Source organism: Anopheles coluzzii, chromosome 3, assembly GCF_943734685.1.
Source record: "Anopheles coluzzii chromosome 3, AcolN3, whole genome shotgun sequence".
Lineage (NCBI taxonomy): Eukaryota > Metazoa > Arthropoda > Insecta > Diptera > Culicidae > Anopheles > Anopheles coluzzii.
In genome coordinates this window covers 38,735,765-38,755,478 of record NC_064671.1, presented here as the reverse complement: position 1 = coordinate 38,755,478, position 19,714 = coordinate 38,735,765, and the positions used below count along the sequence as shown (strand labels likewise).

General features: G+C 38.6%; 1 protein-coding gene across 1 annotated transcript in view; it reads right to left on the bottom strand.

Moving 5' to 3' along the window:
• LOC120957891 (neural-cadherin-like) overlaps nucleotides 1-19,714 on the bottom strand; it is a gene marked incomplete at its 5' end in the record, with an annotated part of 142,422 nt that overhangs the window by 26,649 nt on the left and 96,059 nt on the right. The window contains 2 exons of the mRNA XM_049608136.1: nucleotides 1,443-1,607; nucleotides 1,769-1,884. Of these exons, the coding sequence (XP_049464093.1) occupies nucleotides 1,443-1,607; nucleotides 1,769-1,884 (281 nt within the window). The remainder of the gene's footprint in view (nucleotides 1-1,442; nucleotides 1,608-1,768; nucleotides 1,885-19,714) is intronic.

Genomic DNA, 19,714 nt, shown 5'->3' with positions numbered 1-19,714 from the left:
GAAACTGCCCGATATCCTCCAACGGGTGGGTAAGGTGTGGTCGCTTTCAGCTAAATTATTAATTGACAGAGCAGAGAGACAGAGAAGGAGAGAGAGAAGTGAGGGTACAGGTAAAGTGTCGCATTGTGTTGGGCGTGGGTGGCTGTCGATTGGAATGTCAAAATTATTGATAACGGGTTGAAAAATCGCACTAAATTCATAATTAGTACCGTTCTCCCTTGAACTTCATAGTCAACACACAACCCCGGTAGGAAAATATCCGGGTGTTTCGGGTTAGCCCTTTTGATAAAAGTTTTTTTTTCGAACTGACTATAATATAGGCTGTTCGATTTGTTACACCGATATGCTCTCCGGAGGGAACAATAGGCTGTCCCGGAGTGGGTAAGTTATTGCAAATCGACCACACCACTATCTAATTCTCACGACTTTCCAAAATAACAGCCCGCAGGCATAGCCCACAAACAAACACAAAAAACACTTTGTTTGATTTGGTCAGATTTTGGTTGGCTTTTTCCTCTTCATTATCTCCGGTTCACACGACCCAGGCAAAATTGAACTCATTTTGTTAAACTCTTCAGAGCAAACTCTCCAAAGCATAGCAACATCCAGGGCGGTCTGTACACAGGATGGTGCTGTGTGGTGAAATGAAGAAATAGGTATCATGTTGGATTCGCTTCCCATTCGTATGAGCGTATCTCATGAAGCTGTAATTTGCTAACTCGTTTTATCTGATCGCAATATAGAAGGCGGACCTTTGGGGCTGTCCCTTGGCATACGTAAAAAGTGTGCGTGTACCTATTAGCCAAACAATTTGGCAACAGCATTGGATTTATTCGACATGGATGGCAAAATCTGGAGATACGTACGTTTTCACGTGATAATATTTTGCAGATTCGGCTCAATCAGATCGTGTGACCCTCGTTAAAATTATCTAAGAAGGACAAGCAAATGTTTCGATGGAATCGTCTGGGCGACAAACACGCATACTTTCTCTAAGCAAGCCGGATGTGTGAAGGGAAATGACTGCAAAAAAGTCTAGGTGAAAAGTGAACTCAATTCTATCACCCCGATGAAGGTTAGTTTACAATTTGTTCATAAGAACGATGCACACTCGTATTGTCCACATGTGAGCAAAGGTGCTGGACCATTTTGAACGCCTTGGCAAACTGGTGAAAAGGCCATATTTACCATCAAATCAAGAGTTTGTATTGGGCATCCTTGTTACCAGATACGGGATGATGTTGAGAAAGATAAGCACGAAACAAAATCCTACATTCGGTACGAATGGATCAACACTTTCGGTCCCTGGATATCCCAGACTTATCGTTGCAAGAAAGCTAGCTCGCTCATCTAGTCCCCCAAACATAAGTTGCCTTCAGCCGCAAGTGTGCTACTGTCTCGAACGCAAGGGTCAGATGGTCCCATCACTAGCATACACTTACCCGCAGCACACGCTTTGGCAAGCCTCGGTCGTCTTCCTCGGTGATTTGTGTGCGATAGGACGATTTCTCAAACACCGGCGGATTGTCGTTTACATCGCGTACGTTGATCAGAACGGTGGTGTAGTTCTCCTGAAAATTATCCGATGCCGTCAACCGTAGCTCATACTGATTGGGGAAACACGGCGAAAGAGAAAGAAAACATGGAGACACATTATTGACAATGTACCGGAGGATGGCGAAGAAATGGGTATGATTGTAAGTGGGAGCACGCTTAATCCGAAGCATTAGCATCTCATGTGGTAGAGTAGATACCTCTGTGGACTTACCTTTTTGATCTTCTCATAATCCAACGCCTTGGCTACGTACAGGGCGCCGGTTGCGTTGCTTATCGTGAACAAATTGTCTATGTTACCGCTCGAGATCTTGTATCGTACACCGGACGCTATAATGAAAAGAGCAAGTGAAGGAAAAGGATGATTATTAGTCCGGATGTGTCGCTTTAAATAAGCTTTAATGTTTCTCACAAACATGCGTGCTTTATTTGAGCGTTGAGGTGTTTCAAATCGTGTGTGATAATTAGCTCGTCCCATCCCAATCACATGGTAAGAGCCCACAATCTTCAACGCAGTACGTGTTGAAATGCTTTATCAGTGTGCAAATTAAATCCCTGCACGTTCTTGTACGTGTAGGCTGTTTAATTGCACCGGGGAGCTGAAATCTATCCTCTAGTGTCCATCTTCTCGTTGAACTAGTTGAAAGGTTAATTTTAAAGTTGATTTACGGACATAACAGCAAACGGTACACAATTTCATTGTATATTCCGAATTTATTCAAGCCATTTGGAAGGGAAGCACAGAAGCACAGAATTATGCTAGTTTCCAAAAACCGTGATGCGTGATGTCTCCAAATGATTCCATCCATGAGAAGTGATGGAAGTGAAGTGAAGCTGCGTTATAATGTTGAAGTATGCGCTGATTCCTATCATCACGCTAGGGAATGGATTGGCATACAAACCGAAGACTGCCATTCTCCGAATCATAAACATATTATTAGTTTCAGCCATTTCTATGTGGAATAGGTTTAGCTTCACACATGTATTATTTAAAATATTGATTGTTCATGTCTAGATTGTTCTTTCGCGCTCACGAACACCGGCGCCTGTGTTGCATCGTTCCAAGCTGCACGAAAACAAACGGTGCTCAAGTCACCTTCAATTTTCATGCTAAAATTCTACATCCAGTTGACCTTCCGGTTAACCAATGAAGTGGCGCTGCTCAAACGCACACGAGCTATGTGGTTCGATCTATTATGTCTATTATCATAAATTTTCCTAAATTACTGCTCCAACGCCTCGCTAATCTCGGAGGGAAACAAATTCATGTAGCAGAAGTGAGGGTACTCACTCAACACTGTGGGTATGATCACTTTATTTATTTTAACTATTTCAAGTACAGTGAACCCTCTCTTATTTGAGAGGCGATGGGACTGTCGAATAAGAGGGGTTTTCAAATTACAGAGGTGGAAAGTGAATGAAAGGTCCATCCAAACAAGAAAGAGACATAACATTTAGTATGCAGCCTTAACTGTTGCTATAGGAAACTGCGAACAGAATCGCCAATTTGAGCACACATCTTTCAATAACCATGGCAACACCATACACAAATAAGAGGGACGCAGATTTCAGAGGTTTTCCAAATTAGAGGAACAAAAATGTACTGGAAATCAAGGGACTGTGAAAAATGTTCAAATAAGAGAGTTTTCTCAAATTGGAGAGGTGTCAAATAAGACAGGGTTCACTGTATTTGAGTCACCCTGTACTGATCATAACCCCGTCGATTGTCAAAATAAACAACAAACAAACACATGGTGCTTCTAATAGACGGTCGATGTAAAGTTTTAGATTTTGGACTTATGGAATTGTGGCGTTTATTCAACAAAACTGCTGAGTCCGTGTTAACAGTATTGATTTATAAACATTATTTATTTGTTCTGTATAAAAAAGCGAAGTTCTTATATTCCACTGCAAAGTGTACAATGTCGCCAAAACTAGTGTGGTCAGCGGTGGAAAAATCGACACCACACTTGACAGTAGTTTGATGCTTATTTGTAGTTTGACAACATCATATTTATTGAGTAATTTGAAAGTGCCCATATTTTTTACACTTTCCCCGTAACTTTGCATGGATAACATCACGTTAACGTTGGCCAAATACTCAATTCAATAATGCCTTACAAACTAAAAGACTCGGGATGTCAACACAAAAAAAAAACACAATTAACAATTGCCACAAAGTATTCCCCCGTCTGTCAAACACTTTGCTTTGGGTGCTCAACTACCTCTTCTGATTGAATTTGTCTGCTTCACACTTAGCCATAAAATGTAACAATAGTTTAGTTTGACAGTAGAGCGTAGTAGTTCTGCATAGTGAGCGCTTTAAGTTGATTAGAACCGGTCGTGTAATACTAGATAACCCCCCGGAGGGAACCATGTAGTCGGGTCTGGCGAGGCGCATACTGGAAGCACTGTGGTGTACACTGTGGCGACACATTTTCCACCCAAACTTTACAAACTCAATAGTAAGCTCGCCGGAGGCGCTGATTACCATCACCTTCGTTGAGTTGTCGAATTAGACTACATTTATATTCCAGCCAGTGTCATGCTGCTGTGTGAAAGCGTAAATTTGATTGAATTTCATCTCGCAGTACCACTTTCTTTGCTCTGCACAATAGCTGCCTTTTGGAGGTGGCTGATGTTGCGAGCTCCATGTCGCACACAATGAACGTAATTTTCGATGCTATGGGATTCGAAAGTTGTTGAGGCAGTGATGGTAGAGGAATGTCATAGCCCCCGCATGATGTTCATAAACATATATTTGTTTCGTCAGATTCCAAGAGAGACTCATAGCAAAATTAAATGTTTCAGATAATAATTGTTAATTATGGAATCTCTATTATAAAATTCTAGTAAAGGCTGATGAGTGTTACTTTCCAGCGGTATCTTGGATGTTTTTTTGCTTAGTTTACATCCATACAATGGCAAGCACATCGACTATAGAAAACGCAACGCCGACTTAGTTTTTAGTGTTTTGAGAGGTATGGAGAAGAATGATACATGTTACAGGCAGTATTTAATAATTGAACGTTTTTCCGTGGTCTTTCGGGATTTTGCTATATATGGGCTTAATTTTTGGTCTAAGCATAAAGAATGTCTTCAACGACGTGTAAGTTAAGTTTTTCATAAAGTGGCCCAAAGAACTGTCCAGCAAGCCTCAACGTCAAAATATAGGTGGCATACTTTAGGTGGCCGCCACTGTAAATCCGGATGCATGAAAACATAGCGAGAACATTCACACAAAAAAGTAACTGAAAAAAATAACCTTCTTTAAGGAGTAACGGGTCATGCCGGCCTATACAGGCTTTTGATACTTATTACCATTTAGCCGGATAGGCAATCCTTGCTTAGGGCGATGGTCCATGTTCCATGGATGGGTCCCATGGATGAGCATGTTGTAAAGACGACCGAGTTGACGATAGTACCGCGGAACCCCGCAATCGAACAAGAAATAAAAATTGGAAAACTGGACTGGATGGTTCCATTAGTGAGTCAGATTCAGGTACTATTCAGGTCTCGAAATATAAAAGGAAGCAGCATCAGGGCCCGGAATCAGGATCTGTTCCATGACTGATATGGAATCTTAATCAATTAAAGGATCAGTATGTAGTTCACTTCCAGAACCGGAAGGTATATGTTGCAGGATCTGCATGGGGTCAGGATCAGTTTCAGGACCGTTATGGGTTCAGTGTATGTTCTGGTGTGGGTTCGCGATCAAATCCAAGGCCGGTACGGTTTTTAGAGCCATTATACCGGTATATATACAATTTCAGTACCGGTTAGGTAAATGTATCGATAGTAGAGCATTGTGTTGGGGTACAGAAGTGCTTTAATAGATTTAAAGTGTCAGGAAGTGAAAAATGTACCATCAAATTAAACAAAAATTAACAAAAAAAGCATTTTTTTGTGACGACTTCGTGGTACAATTATAAATGTTGGTATGCTTCCTAAAGTCGTAGTATTGTGTTACTATAGTGTTGGTAAACACAGATATCTCAAAAACTCTGTATAATATATAGAACTTAGTTTTGAATTTGTTTTCATATAAATAGCAAGAATCACATTCATAATATTGATTTTTTACATAATTTGACCGTAAAAAATATATAAATTTGAGTGATGAAAATATTGACTGCATAGCGATGGTAGACTCAGTTGGATATGCGAATTTTGGCCGTTTTGGTAGATTACTTAAAGGAAACTCATTTCGGTTGCTTATTTTTCTGAAAACAATACGAAATGTTAACAATATCCCGGAAAAAATCTACAGTGTCCTGTTTTTATTCTTTTCAAAACTATGACCACTTTTGGAACATGCCTATTACGTGTCCCTATTTTGGTACTATGATGGCACTTAAATTTTTTAGCCTTTTTAAAAGGAATTTCACCACCATATTTAAAAGACCAGATTTCATAATGACATAAATATGCTTAATTACTCTTAAATTATCGTATGGAGCACATTGTTGAGCCATACCACCACTATTGGTACTACCACCACTACAGGTACGATTACCCTATAGGGTCAAGATATATTTCAGATCCGATATGGGAATGGCATCAACTTCACAACCGGTATGGTATCAGGATCTGTTAGAGAACCAGCAAGGGGTTATGATCAGTTCCAGGAACAGTTTCACGATTAATTCTAACACCTATACAGGAATGGAATCAGTTCCAGCACCAGAATAAGTTCTATAAAATTTTAATAGGTTCGGGATTAGTCCCATATGAAATATAAATAATTTTATCTTTAAAAAACAAAATAGAATTTGCGTTGCCTTTTAAAAAATCTGTTGCACGCATTCTTACTATACCCCATAACCTTATTATATACCCCAGAAATTATATTGCATAACCCTGTAACCGGGCCAAATTAACTAGTAATAACAATAATTGCTTTTCAGACTAGACCACTGAGTGACGAGGCATTTTATGGACGCCATGTTTAGTCAAGAATTTGGTTTAAGGTTAAAGTGCGAAAAAACAAGAAGGATTGTAATGCACAATAGTGCATTTCGTTTGAAATGTTTGAAATATTTCTTTTATTTTTGGTAAATCTGTGAAGTTACAAGCGAATAATACATCTGAGAGTCATGTGATAACGCAGTGCATTTGAACATTTTTAGCCAAATCATTACATGTGAAGCACAATACCACATCCCATAAACGTTTCCATTTCTCTTTAAAAAGATAAATTTCCTATCTTCTTGGGTGCAGTAAATATCTGTTCATTTCCAGGATTTGTGCTGTATTTTTTACTCCTCTTTTTTGAAATTCGAATGATTTGGTAATAGAATGTCTTGAAGAAAAAGTTTTGGTAATTATTATTTTTAATTTATCTGCCACTTTACTCAATCCCTAGAGACATTTTGAGAGATGGCAACAGTGATTCTCGGCTGCAAAGAAATTCTTAAGTCACAGGTAGCATTCTTAACTAAAAAAATGGGGTCACCATTTACACCACTAGACGCCTTGTTCCCGGCCTTGGTCGACACATGGGTCGAAGAAGTTTTTACAACACAATTGAACCGTAACAGTTTATATGCTTGGCCGTTCCTTATTCGAGCTATGCTTGACGCAACTGATAAGTGATTCCGGGATACGTAAAGGAATCTTTTCGCCATTTTTCTCACACCCTATCCAATACATTTCTCTTCAAGCGAAACCTCTTTTCTTCAGTATGCTGTACCGTCCGAGCGAATTAATAACAATGTGACCGTCATAAGCTAAATCTCGATGTTTCAGTGGTTCATTGTTGTCCATTAGGTATCTAACATGTTTAGAGCATATAGATAAAATAAGATTTCACGAAAAAGAATCAAATTGTGTAGCTACTAGTGATGTGTTGGACCGTTGCGAGAAATCAATAAAAATGCGAAAAGGATCATTTTTGTTCCAGTCAACCTGCCACATGCCAACGAAATGAATTTGTGGTTGGCGTCCACAGCTTGATGATTTAATCCCACTCCAAAGATAGTGCTTCACCGCTCGAATACAATGACTGGTGAACATTTGATGCTTGAACTACGATTTTGTCCGAGCAGAGCGGTTCAGGGCAATAACTGGCATCATTGTAACTGTCAGCTCCGATCATATGGCGATGGAGCTTTTCAGTGACACAAAAATCTATTTCACCAATTCGGGGTCATGTTGTACCAAATAACAGTTGAGTAGCAAGGATAAGAGAAATCTTAAGGTGTTTGCACAAAATTATTTGAAATAATTTTAAAACCAATACTTTTAGTTGAATTTTGTTAACATAGTCATCGTGAAAAATACAATTGTCTTCAAAAATGTATAAAAGTAGAAAAAAATCAAACAAGTGACACGTTTGACAAAAAAATCATATATTGGGCACCTCGTTGTTGTGTCACGTCGAGCGTCCTTTGGCTGGGTATGTTGGTAGGATGGACTCCTTTTTGTTCGCAACGTTACTTAGTGCTCCCTTGAACTTCGGTGGAATCTGTTTTGATGAAAGATTTGTCCCGCGGCGAGGTGAAAACTTGTATCACCAAATCGATCGGATACAGTAATGGCCTTTTTTCAAGCACCACGTGCGTTGTTTGTGCATGTTTTTCTCGTGAGGCTATGGGACGACGCATTTTGTAATTTTTGAATAAGTTTATGTAGACATTCTTCTAAGAATCTTTATAAGCTGTAGTTTTCCCGTTATTTGATAACCAACATACACAAAAGACTGGTTTCAGGCATGATTAAAACATGTCTACCTACTTTTTTTCTTTTTTTTATAGAGACTTTGTGCCAATTGGCTCATTCGCCTCTTTTAATCGGTTGATTAATTCTATACTTAAAGTCTAACAATCTTCTTTGCAAGTCATTTGTGGCTACCGGGACCGGGTAGCCTCGGTTTACTTAAAACTATCTGTTGATTTTATTGTCTGTCACAAATATGAGTTTGGTTAGAGTTGTTTATAAAGATTAGTGATATGGAGGAATTTTAAAAGTTTACGCTGGCAATCGCTGTCTGGTGAGAGGATGGTGTCGATGCTGTGGTCCAATTTGCAGGTGATGCGTTCCGCAGAGTATCCATGGCATTCGGTTGAGATGTGACGGACGGTAATGTCGACGCCACAGAAACTGCATAGTGGTGGGTTTGTTTTTTGTTATAAAAAGGTGTGGGTGAGTCGGGTCTGTCCTATCCGGAGTCGTGATATGATTCTCTGGTCTTGGTGTGATGGATGGTCTTTCTATGGTGGTGTTGTGGTCTTAATGGTTCTCAGGAAAGAGCAGCCGCTGCTAACCCAATAACCATTCCAGCTATTGGCGATCATGATTTGCTAAGGCGGATGAAGTCATGGCGTGGAAGAGTGTTATGGCAGCAGGCCGGGTTATTACGTCCTGCGTTGGCTAGTGTATACCTACTGATAAGCATGCCACCACTTTCGATTATCTGAATTATTTATAAACAATTGACAGGTAAATTATAATGATTTGTTCAGATATGGTTGTTTTTGTTGGTATAATAGGTACTTTATACACTAAACACTCCAGAAATAAATACAACAAAAAAAGTATAGCTATTATTAAACAAGATCATATTCCTTTCTGTATATTACTACAATTGCAAACACATGTTTGGTATCTCATGCAACTTATTAGCGATTTTCAAGTGCTGAGTGTAAGTTTTGACTTCAAGAAAGGATGATCGGTTTTTAAAGTTATTCTCAATTTTCGAGGTATCACATGGACTACAAAATTATACTGTGTATGATTGAACATATACAAGCATTTAACAACCGCATGTCTCTAAAAAAATGCGTCTGAAAAATGAATACATCTAATGAAATGGGTATGAATTAATTTGATGGCATTGGAGAATTTGAAGAACTCAGAAACCCTCACACTGAGCTAAAATTTGTTGTATCATTTTGATATCCCTGACTGAGAGGAGATGGTTTGATGCACAAGTGTGTGTGTTTACGTATAAAACGTTCAGCATCTTCTCTGGTTGTAACAACGTCCATGTGATTTCTCTATTTTCAGTTATTGGGTCTCTCCTCCTGCAGCTGCGCGGTATCTTGTGAAGAGCATGAAGAAACCACAAAAGTTCTTACTCTCGAGATGATTAGAGAAGATTGTGCGGTTTGTTATTGCCGATGATCTACCGTTCGCAACAGTACATCAGAGTAACGCTTCTCTTAAAGCCCTTGGCGTTGGTTCGCTCTAGGCAGCAGCATCATGCTATGAGCTTTTCCATCCAAGTTCGATGCGGTTTAAAAAGACCTCATCTACTTGATGCATGGAAATCGGTTCCAATCACACTGGCTCTAGCTCACGCAAAATACACATACACATAACACATACATAATCGCGCAGTTTGGATCTAGTTTCCCTGTCCTGGCATTTTCCTGCGATACACTCGCAGCGAGGACAACGATTTGGTCATCTCTAGATGCTTGAGCAAGTAAAACAAGGAAAGCAATGGTATTGCAAGGTTGCAAATAAAAAAAAAAACAACTGTTCATCAACCAGTTGAAGGGAGTTTTCCTTTTTTTCAATATGTTGCCGTGGCCTTCTGATTGCAATAAATTATTTTCTGATGTTTTGGCATATCTCGTGATCTATTGAGCTGGACTTAAACCAGTTGTGATATTGTTGGCACTTTATCTCACTATGATGCAAGCAGAGAAATGAAATGATCGCACTTCTTTTCCAAGTCGTAATTAGTCGTATTTAACGATACGCTAAATGAATCGTTTTGAGCTTTTCAAACAAAAAAAAAATGGTTGAAAAAAACTCAATTATCCTGCACAATCAATCCATATTTCGATGAAGTACAAGTAATAAAATTAAGTGTAGGTTCGCCTTCAGATCGAATAGCAAGTAAGTTATTATGTTTAAAAGTAAATAAAAGATTAAATAAAGTTAAAACAATGTGAAGCCCTTTATTGTTTTATGAATTTACTATTGAAGCAATTTTTGCGAATTTTAAACATCAAATCGCATTTTAGAATTTACTTCAGTTAACACTGTTTTGATTTTGAATAGAATTGAAATCGATGAATCGATACGTCCTACTAGAACTGATGCTATGGAAATATTCGATTCAGACGGGAGGCGCCATTTTATCGAGCACACCGGAAACTTCAGACATAATTTATGACTTTATTTTGAATGATCTGTACATGGTGTCCAATCCATGCCGTTACATCGCTTCCACAAGCACAACAACAGACGGTACACAAGCAGCACGACAAATAGAGCAAGATGTTGCAGCCAGTGTCTCAAGAGCCGATAGATGCTTTGGTACAACAGCTTCAGCATCACTGCATTCGAAATCATTGCCAAAACTCGCACGGTACCACACCATGGGACAACGAAAACAGGCATAAAGCAACTGTTGTCATTAACAGTTGCTTTGCTCTATCCCATTGTTCCATCGATGGTCAGGCTTAAAAAGAAGTTGTTAGGCATGTAGAACTACATGGCACGGAAATTGGCAAATGCTAGTGAAGAGATGATTTTTTATTGTTGAAAAGTGTTACAGATTTTTACCATTGCGTTTACATTGGCGAAACATTCAACTTCTGCCTTCTGCGTTATGGTAGCAGCCAGTGTGTGCGATTGTTCGTGCAATTAAAGAGTTTTTTTTCTGTAAAATTTTTATGTTGGTTTTGTGTAGGGCCGAACAAATTATTGCGAACTGATTTTTGGTTATTTGGCAGTTTACTCTCCCCTGGTTAGAAGTTGTCCATGTGCATCTTGGTAGCCGTGGCGCTGATCTTGATATAACTCACAACATTTGTGTGCCAACAGTACAATGGCTGCAATCGGAAATGTGAAAGAAAAAAATGCTATCTAGAGGAGTTTTGCAACAAGTCCAGGTTTGTGTTGAAAAATAACATTCCTTCACAAATTTCCAACCCATCCCCTAGCGCTAGTCACATTTTGCTAGTTGCGAACGTGTTATCATTAGTGCGAAGCGTGACAATGATGATGTCATTTAATTTAATTGTGGTTCCTCACGACTGGATTCAAATCTACATTCGCTGCGCAAAGACGAAACCATTCTAACTGCCAGTGTGAAACATTTCCTGGGATATAGGATCAACATTAAACGAGACCATAATTAAGCTCATTGTTGGAGTAACCGAAGCAATGAAACGTAACGAAGGCAACATCATCCTGTGCGGGTCACATTTCCGTGCCAATGGTGGTTAAATGGCAGGAAGTTTATGTAGTGCCATTCATGAACTCTTTCAGTTGCATAACTTTAGCGTGTTTAATGGACGGTATGTGCTATTTAAAAAAAACGATGTCATGGATTGATAGGCTATGATGGTTATCCAGAGGCCCGCGACATGAAATGAGGGTTGTTGTTTGGGAGCATTTGCTGTGATTTGTAGTTTTAAAATTGTTTAAGAAAACTCCCCAAGAAGGTTGACCAATTGTAACTTGTAAACTGTTAACGTAAAAATAGATTACACTGCAATAGGACTACTAGTAACTTCAATGATCATTGTGTGTCTTGTGCATTTTTCCATTGTTGGGAGTTGTTATTTTTTTTAAATCAACTTTTTCCATTTCAAACGAAAACAAAAAATGGCTATTTGTACTACCGTTGGCAACACTCGATGTGCTTCTTCTGCTCAATTGAATAGATTCAACTGACATATGCTTTCTATACTTCTGAAAATTGCTTTTAGGTCGCAAATTAATTAAGTGAAGAGATCTGTATCACCTAGCTCTGCCTGTTCTGAGGCTTTAGGAATGAGTGCAATGATGCCAAGGAAACTGTTTGATGAGCTGACAACAAGGACTTATTGACCGAGCATAGGAGATAGCAAATCCCCTTCGACTCATCATGATAATAAAATACGCTTCTTTCATCACCTTCGTCATCGTGTGACTTAAAAAATAAGCAAAACAATAAGCTACAGCCGTAGTATGTGTGTACCAGATGGATTCTGCAAAGTTGATAGGTTTGCGGCATACTTCGGTGTAAATCAATTATCCTACAGCTGGACTGGACCCCGGAAATAGACAAAGAAAAGCTAGCAAGCCCTAGCCAGGAAAGCTTTTAGTTTTTGTCCATCTTTCTGACCAGTTGTAAGCTGTCATTGATCATCATCGCTCTTCCCGGTTGGGGGTCGGACACAGGAATGAATCGGTGTACCGGAAAACAGAATTGTGGTTCTTTAGAAGCAGTATGCATTCGAGCAATACATGGAAGGATATCAATTTAATCTAATACCAGAATGTAGCAGCACCGAATTGGAAACATTGATATATGCATGCCCGAAAGCACACAAAGGTAGATTTTCCTGTGCATTAGACCAATAATTTTTCCTCTGACAAAGGTTGATTTGCAATTGATTTTACCCTCCCTGCATCTCTGCAACCGTTCAGTGCATCCAACGGAAGCATGAATCCTCCATCACTCTCAAGGGAAAATCGTGAAAGCCCCGAAATCGAGCGTGGATTTGAAATATATAAAACCCGGACCCATCCGCCCATAAAACGTGAACGATACAACCTAAGAAAAACTTTGATCCCACGGCCTGGGCCTAGTGGGCAGAAGCTCTAAAGTTTACCCATTCGGTGCCATTCCGCCTGAGGTTGGAGGTATGCAAATGAAAAAGGGATAAATAGTTTTCTTTTTTCATTGCTCGTTATTATGGATAGGAAAACATTTGCGAACATTTTCGTAATCACTTCGGTGGCAATGATGTTTTAGCCCGAGATGAAAACATGTCAAAATAGCATTACCTTTCTTGGGAAGGTAGAGCCGAATAAGTGGAAAGGTTGCCACACAACTTTTCGATCTTTTCAGTAGTGGGCTCGGTTGGTTGGTTTTCCATTTTTGCCTCTCTTTGGTCACCAGAATCCTTAGCCATAGCCATTTTGCACCCGACCATTGTAGTACAGAGGGGAGAAAAACACCCATGGGTAGACAGATGATAAAGGTGAGTCATCGATGAATCGTCCGACTACTACCCAACACCCAACCAAACGAATGTTACGTTGGATAAATTGAATGATTAATGAGCGAACATAGGCTTCCGCAGGATGGACGAGTGAGGTACTCCTCAAAAAAGTACACAAATACCTTTCTCGTACAGTTTCCAATACCGTTGCAATCCAAATGACAGGTCTAAAAAAAGGAACAATTGACGGAGAGGATAGGAGCCATCCCAGAGAGCAAACGATACACAATAATCCCTTCCTACCGTTGCGATAGGAGAGCAAAAGGGAATTGATTCGAAAATATAAAATTCGATTTAATCATTATCAGCAGCAGCAGCGGGGACAGCGTTTCGATTCCTAAGAGACAGGTGGTCACCGCAATGGTTGGTGTGGTATCGTAAAAATAACTTTTACTGACTTTTAATACGAGTAGCTTTAGAGGAACCACTTGAAACTTCCGTTTGATAAAAAGCCTACTGGAGCATAGTCCAGGGACCAGCTGATATGTGTGTGTGTGCTTATAAAAGTACCATTTAAAACCGTCATAATCGTAAAAGAAGGATCCGTTAAACGTTGCTCACTGTGTGTAGTGAAACAAAATGAGGCGATGAAAATTTTTTGTTTCTCAGGAATGTGTTTTAAAACTTCAGCGTATTTGGCGTCTTCTGTTTTGTCGCATTGAGCAGCGTTGGAAATGCAGAGGTTTTCTAAAACAGCGGCCGGAACCATGGAGAGCCGGTAGTGTCATAATTGATTTGTACCTGCATGTTTTAACGATTGGAGTGCGATGATATCCAGTAAGAAAAAAATAAAGGAGCAGTATATAAACAGCATGATGGAAATTAAAATTTCAATGACAATACATTGATGGAAAAATTATATCAATGGTAATGCTGACACTTGCAACAGTTTGGCCTACTAGTGAGGGTTTTAACCATATTCTTTAACGAGCAATTCTCGGAATAACACATAAAACATTTGTAAGCCATAAGAATACAATTTGAACAAGAAATGAGAATAACGATCCTTAAAACATCATATGCAGCATTTAGAAAAAATAGTCACGTATCCAGTAACAGTCATACAGAAACATCACAAGTTAGGATAAATACCAACATAGAAAAATCTAGAACTTTCACGCAGCTGAATAAACTTTAATCAGGCAAGAATTCATTTTATAACACACTAAAGCATAGGAGCCGGTCTTCTGCTGGTATTTTGATACAGTCGCCAACTCCTATAACTTAACAACATGCCCGTCAAGGGTTCAGTACCTGAATGGACCGTGCCGCCATACATAGGACAAACTACCCTGATAAGTAGGGAAATCAATAAGTCACTGAAAGCCAAGCCCACAAGTCGTACAGGCAGGCCTTGAACGACAACGGTTGTTGAGCCAAAGAAGAAAAAAAAAACAAAGGAGAATTAAACCAATCGCGAAATCGTCAATCAGAAAATAAAATCTAGCGAGCAGAAACATAATAGACGAAACGCACGATCGTCCCACTATATGAGCGCGGTGCAATAAACAGCAGCTTTAAAAATCAAAATGCAGTACCTATGTAATGTGATGAGCGTACATACGATACAACTGATCAACGCGTACCATCGCGGTAGGTCAGTGTTTCGCTGACATGTATCGAGGTAGAATAACACTTTGTTCGAAGCGGACTTTTCGACACTAGATCGTCCAGGCGATCATAGAAACACAGAAGGGGTTTCCCTTATTGGAAACTTTGGAGTTTAGAAGCCTTACCTTGGGAAGGGGGACATAACTAAACTCTTGAATTAAGTTGGAAGGCGAAGGTTTTTAGGCAGCGTAATGTCCTATCTTGGCAGTCCGAACGAATCTGACTTGCCACGGTTGGAATTGGTTTTATTTATACTCAAAAGAAGTTAAGGATTTCGCACATTTGGTTCCGGGTTTTATGTTGGAAAGTTATTGTTTTCACTCAGCTAGTTACGTTTGTTTTTTGTTGACAAGAACGATGGTTCTTGTCACTAAGTTCCTGTTTTGGGTTTGATGCATATACTGTTCCTGCTTTGGGTTGCATACTGTTCCTGCTTATGTTGTACGTTTCGGTTGGTTCTGATAAGTGTGTCACAAATGTTTTTATACGAACGGTGTGGCCTGAGCTCTTCCGGGTGTGTATGGTATGATCTGATTTACTGAATGTGTTATAATGAATGTGTTACAATGGTGTGTCTTGGCTTTCCAAAGTGTGTTACAATGTGTCTATGGCTGATAGTGTGTATTACAATATGTTCTGTATATCAGATATGTTACACCTAAACTAATAATTAAAATACGTGTTGGGTGAAAGCAAACGCTAGAAACGAGTGTGCAAACGGTGAACGTCAAAAGGTGTTGAAAAAAGGACACCTGCGAAGTAAAGAATAAGCCAAGCATATTGGTATTCGCGTACAAAAAAGAAACGAGCAATGCAGGAGAGATGAAGAAAAACTATAACATAAAATAACCAGATAAATAGAAGGGTTTCCTTAAAATGTAAGCACAAAATTCTAAGTTTAGATTGTCCTTAAAATTGTTTGCTTTGAATTGGTTTTCGTTTTACTTTTCTTCGCCAGTTTGTTTGAATGGAAAGCATCCGAAGTAAATATTGATGTAATTACCTATAGCCGTGAGTGATCCACAAAATTCTACAAAAGATTTTTTTTTATTTCTTGTCAGGACGGGCTGGCTGGCCTATCATTAAAAAAATTATATTGATTTGCTTACTTTTCTGCCTTTTTTATTTGTTTACTTATCATCCTTTGAAAACAAACGACGAATTTGAGAATTTACGAGAAGTCAAATGAAAAATTCATAATAATTGTTTGCATGAGTTTTCATTTCAATCATTTCATTTATTAATTTGAAATATGTCGTTGAAAATCTTGACAATCTGGAAACTGGTTTGTTTATCATATTATTCATGGAACGTTAATATCGTTTTTTTTTGGCCTACACCAATACCCTGGCGAAATAAATAACAATAATTCTAGGTGCCTTTCTGGGGAACCCGTTTTTTGAAATCTTAAATTCATTAATGAAGAGTTTAAATTGTGGCTTTGCGTATGTTTAAATAAGACTTTTGTTTAACTAACTTTTAGAATGTGACTATTCACAATTTTTATCATATAATGAAGACATGAAAGTTGATGCAATGGAAACCGATTTTGTGTGTGTTTATTTTTCGCGAAAAATAATATTATTTACAATCTTCATCGCTGAAAATTTAACTAACGTAACTTAAAAATTAAATAATGTTAAAATTGAGTTGTTAAGGCTGATCTAACTATTTAGATTTCTAGCTCAAAATACGGTTACAGTGAATAGTCAATAAAATCAATCAAATCAATCAATCAAACGAAATAAAAAAAAAATGTGTTCCAACACGCAACGGAAAAATAATTTAAAGACGAACACTTTAATAGTTTTGCTAAGATGGTACTGATAAGATGTTGTCTTTTGACGCAGTTTATCTTTTGAGGCCGTTTAATGCTGGTTTGTTGCATTTTTACTCTCTTTTCGACTATAATTTCAAAATTTCTCTCGTTTTAATGATAATGTCGTTTAAACCATACCTAGCTGCTGTTATAATGTGACATGTACCAACAGTATGAGCTTAAAGCTCTAAGTAAAAAATCAGAATTAAAAAAATCGCAATTAATTACTAGCGTGCACAAATAAATTTCCTCAAAGCCATCCCACTCACCCTGAATAAAATAAAATTTAAATTAATAATAGAGTTTCATACACAACAATGATATTACCTCTTCAATTGAGTATCATTGCCGCCTTGTTCAAGTTGATTCAGTTTTTCATTGCGATCGAGAACGTAAATGTTCGACATTTAATGCAATTTATAGTTTCAACCCGTATTGCGCTCGATTACAGTAATGTGTATCGTAGCTTTTTCGGCGGCTGTATGGGTACCTGTTTGATGTATGGAGGAGCAATGCTGCTAATGCACTTAAAAGGGTAAAGTGCATTTTTGAAACTCTCATATACTCATAGCCAAAACAAGTGAACTTCAGTGAACTGATTCAATGAAATAAAATTTAGTGAAAGCAAAGCATAAAAAGGGATTGCTTTTATACATGAAACATTGTATGTGGCGAGGACATGAATGTCAAATGTAATAGCCATGCGATTGAACATACACACAAACACATACCAACCGAGTTGATTGGATGGTAGATTCTTATAATCTGAGCCAAATATTGCTGCCTGAATGGGTTGATAAATTGCGATCCTATTCAATTCGCTGGGTATGAAATTAAAAATTTGATTGCATGTAGTACATTACTCCTTAATTCCATGGACTCCTAATCGCCACTCTGGTTGAGATGACTTTTATTTATAATCGATGTAATTAATGCCAGCGTGGAAAAGAAATGGTATTTTTAGTGTCCATTAAACAGTTCAATGCTTAATTTGATAGGATTAACTGTTTATTTTTCATACGTGAAGTGCCACTAGCATCATTAAGAGAGTAAAGCTAATTGAATAGAACTTTCGCTATAAACTTATTTTTCTTCATAAAACAAATAAACCAAAATCACACTCTCTGCTACAATTATAATAAAAAAAACTTTCGTATGGAGGGTTGTATACAATGCTTCAATACTTCATATATCTTCGTCACTTTCACCATAAAAACCCCAAAATAGGAAAAAAGAGGAGAAAATACAATGCTTGATTTTTTCCACATATCTTCGTCAACTGCACCGTAAAAGCACAAAAAGAAAAAAGAGGAGAAAATAAACAAATAAATGTAACAAAACATTAAATCATATGCGAAAAGCTACCGGCAGTTGCATTTGCTCAAAACGATGCTCAACGAAGAACTTTTACTGACATTGAGCGCGTTCCGAGTCGGACCGTTGCCTTGCGCGTCCCTTGATCCACTGTAGGCATGTGTAAAATGAACGAAAATCGCACCGTTCGAACAGTTCGGTAAAGTGCACGAACGAACGAGGTTCTTAACAAAAAGAACGACCAGGACTTTTGGAAGAAACTGACTACACCGAACGCGTTCGAACGTTCCGTTCAGTGTTCGACGGCACACATAAATGTGGTAATAAAACGTGCAAAATCATATTGCTTTCTCGCTCTTTCTCGCACCGTGCGAACGGGTCGTCAGAGATCAAAATGTACCCTGTTGGTGTTGAAATCGTACCCATACAACTCAATTCCTCGAACGCCGTCGAATTTGTCCAGCAGTGTTCGATACGTGTGCTGTTGGTGTGGAAATCGTATCTATACGACTGAATTCATCGAACGCGTTCGAACTGGTGTTCGATCTGTGTTTTGTTGGTATGCAAATCGTACCTACACAACTGAATTCATCGAACGCGTTTGAACTGGTGTTCGATCTGTGTTCTGTTGGCATGGAAATTATACCTATACAATTCAATAGATCGAGCCCGTTCAAACGGATTAGTCATTGTTCGCGAATGAACTGAACTGAATTGATTACGCTCATCATGTTGATCCATGTTTAAGTAGTTTTTTTAATAGAATCCTTAAGTGTGTATAAGGCATGGGGTACAATATATGCAGGAGACATTTTTGCTCGTATTAGTTTTTTACATGCTAGTTTTTGGTCGGTTTTGCGATGGATTGTGTTGACCAGACAGCCGAGTGTTTAATGTTTTTAAATGATTGGTTTCAACTGCAGAATGAGTATTTCTTTGGCTACAGTATGCGTCTATGGTGGGTAAATGAAAAAGATAACGAGCGTTCTTTGTGAATAAAAAACTCATGAAAAAAAGAACGAAAGAATCGTCGTTCGCGTTCGGTTCTTTTTGGTGAGCGAACTAGTTCGTTCGCGTTCGGTGAAAAGAATCGTTTTGCCCATGCCTAATCCACTGGTTTGCGTCGGTTAAAGCTTTTTCTTCATCCGTCATGTGCAGAACCGAATGTTCTTGCCCGTGAACCGAATAATATGGCATGATGAATTATTCATACATTGATTTCAATACTGGTATGGTGACGCTGAATCCTTTTTTTTTTGCTCTTTTTTCCCGGATGCTGTAGCGTATAGGTTACGGATAGCTCATTGCAACCCTTTTGCATCTACAGCATTTTTGCAAGAATACGAATACGTATATGTATACGAGTGTGTGTGTGCTGTTTGCTGGAGCGGAACTCTTCTAGCATCAAGCACCCTAGATCTCTATGCTCAGCAGTAAAAACTCTGGTCTGCTGGAGTTGAAAAGT